The sequence below is a fragment of the Notechis scutatus genome, chromosome 2 (assembly GCF_049901735.1).
Source record: "Notechis scutatus isolate UNSWTSFEM ecotype Mainland chromosome 2, rNotScu1.2, whole genome shotgun sequence".
Lineage (NCBI taxonomy): Eukaryota > Metazoa > Chordata > Lepidosauria > Squamata > Elapidae > Notechis > Notechis scutatus.
Window position 1 is genome coordinate 237704160 of NC_142010.1, and position 2639 is coordinate 237706798.

The 2639-nt window shown below is 35.7% G+C and overlaps 1 protein-coding gene across 1 annotated transcript in view; it reads left to right on the forward strand.

The window, feature by feature from the left end:
• LOC113413868 (interleukin-6 receptor subunit beta-like) overlaps window positions 1–1840 on the forward strand; it is a 35326-nt gene extending 33486 nt beyond the window's left edge. Inside the window, exon 16 of the mRNA XM_087954233.1 lies at window positions 197–1840. Within this exon, the coding sequence (XP_087810359.1) occupies window positions 197–502 (306 nt within the window). The 3' untranslated portion in view covers window positions 503–1840. The remainder of the gene's footprint in view (window positions 1–196) is intronic.
• The last annotated feature ends 799 nt before the right edge of the window (window positions 1841–2639 follow it).

The following is a 2639-nucleotide window of genomic DNA, read 5'->3' on the forward strand; positions in this document are numbered from 1 at the left end:
CTGATATTGCCATAAGAAAGTAATGCACAATACTTACTCGAGGTTAATTTAACTCTTATGTTCAATTAACCCAATGCTCTGAGCCTGCACAGGATATAATTACCCAAATGGACTGGTAAGGTTGGCTGGTTTGTGACTTAATATGTTGCTTGAATGGTGACAAGTTATTTTCTTTTCCACTTCATTGTATATACAGGCTCTCCTGAAACCCAGTTTACAACCATTGCTTCCTTCTGCACCACTGAACGAAGCCGATAAGCTTTATGTGATAACAGATGATTTGGAGGCATTTCCTCCAAGTCCAGCAACTGGGAGAGTTTTCACAGAATATTCTGAAGCAGTTGTAAGAGAAAAGGAAGGAACACTTCCCAAGCCTAACAGAGTAAACGCCAGCGAGAAGGCAAAGGCAGGTCTTCACCTTGATTATGTCGGTATGGAATTCAGTCACAAAGCCATGCAGAAGCTTTCAGAGAATCTGCCTACGAAAACGGTCCACCTCTAACAGGAGTTGTCCAAAAGCTCAGGAAGCAAAGAAGAATCACCAGCACCTTGCTGTTCTTGAGGCGATGATGCTTCAGGCAGTAAACCAATCCTCAGAAAGTATATTGAAATATGAGCAAAAGCCTCTTAACGGTAGATGGAGGAAATGTAGTTAGATTTCATATTGGCATAAGTAGCAATATTTTGATAGATTCTAATCAATCTTATTGAAATTATTTTGTTACATTTCATATATCAATTATAATTACAAATACAGCTGAGTTTAAGCTCCACCATACAATTATATTAATTCTACCATGGGAATTTAATTATTTTAAGCCTAATTATTTTTACTTGAAGTAATTCAGCACTGTATTTCTAGAGGGATGTTGTGAGCTATTGAAGCCCGTCCCTACAATTTAAAGGCATTGGCACCATCTTGTTCAATTCTTTGCAGATATTTTTTTCTAATGTACATTATGCCCAATGTTTTTCACAATTCAGTTCTATTTGTAGCAAAATACATATTTTCAAATTATGCTATTCAAGTTGTCAAAGCTTGAAGTTTCTTCAATTAACATTAGTCTGAAATCAAAAGGCCACATTGCTTCCGATCCCTGTATTACCTTATATATGTTAACATATATATCAAATGCTAACATATATCAAATATCTATATTAATATTTTTGCAATGAACCATACTGTCATTTTTAGCTAAGCTTACCAATTGTTTGTTCCTGAAGCTCTCTGGATACAAGTAAAGTCCCTTAGAAGTTAATATTTACCAATCAAGAGTTCATGCTATTTGGAAATGGCTTGATAGAATGTGTGTTAAGGCAGTGGAAATTAAAACAAGTACAGTATCTTTCATGCGTTCCAGTTTAACTCCCCTCCTCTCCATTGTGTTATGATTTTATCTTTGATAGCACTGTGGAATAAGTTACTTCTAAATTATTTACATTGCTAGAAATCTTGGAAATATAAGGTAAATCCCCAGCTTGTTTAATTGTTCTAACATGTTTCAAAATCCTATAAGGATCTAAAGCAGGGGTATCAAACTCACGTCATCACATGATGTACCCGGACTTTTCCCCTTCTCTAAACCAGCGGGGGTGCCGCCAACATGACACATCCAGCCCACGGGCCACAAGTTTGACACCCCTTATCGAAAACTATCTTCTATTCCCACTGCCTTGTCAGCAACATTTAGCAAAGCTAGCTTCTTTGGCACCTGTGCAGATAGCTCTTTCCACATTTACACAAGATGGCATGGCAGACAACAGGGTCCTCATAACCTCCCATTGTACAGTCTTTGTATTTCCAAATCTGTCATTTCTGTATTTGACATTAAAGAGATTATTCTGCTACCTTGGCCTACACATTTGTGGTCATAATGCATGAGCAGAAAGATAGGCTGTGTCCTTGCTAACATTTTTGTGAAAAATTTAAAGAAGTAAATTCAACTTAAGAACTTTTGTTTTCAATTGACAGTATTATACAAGACACTGAAATACATTTGTACACTTTGGAGTTTTTTTTTTTACAATTTTTCCCAGAATTCTGTAAGGTAGTCTGTGCAGTCTTTCTCTTCCTCTTCTTTGCTCTACATCTTCCTGTTTCCACAAATCTACAGGAGGAATCTCAGCCACCAAGGAAAAAATGTAGAAGAAAAAAAAAATCATGCAAACACTGGCTACAGCATCAATTTGGTGAAATATTTTGTATAAGGAAATGTTTAAGTATTCCTGTGGAACTACACAGAAACATAACAGAAAGTGTCTCAATGATCTGATGCAATTTTAACAGGATTTTATTGTAGACTCACACAACCTTAACCTATTCAGCTACTACATTAACTAATTTTAAACTGATCCCAATCAAAGACTCACTAGGCCAATTGTAACCATTTCAGCCTCTGCTTGTAAATTAAAGTAATACCATCTTTGGCAATATATGAAAAAAACTTGGAACATAAAGTACTGACAATTACTTTATACTGAAAAGTTGTAAAATTTTAATATGTATCTCCTCTGCGCTCCATCTTTTTTACTTTGCTATGTACCAATGCAAACCAAAGTATCCACATAACAAAATGTAGCTATTGTAGAAAATGATCATCAACGTCCAGGCATTATTTTAAAAAGCAGATCAAAACTAC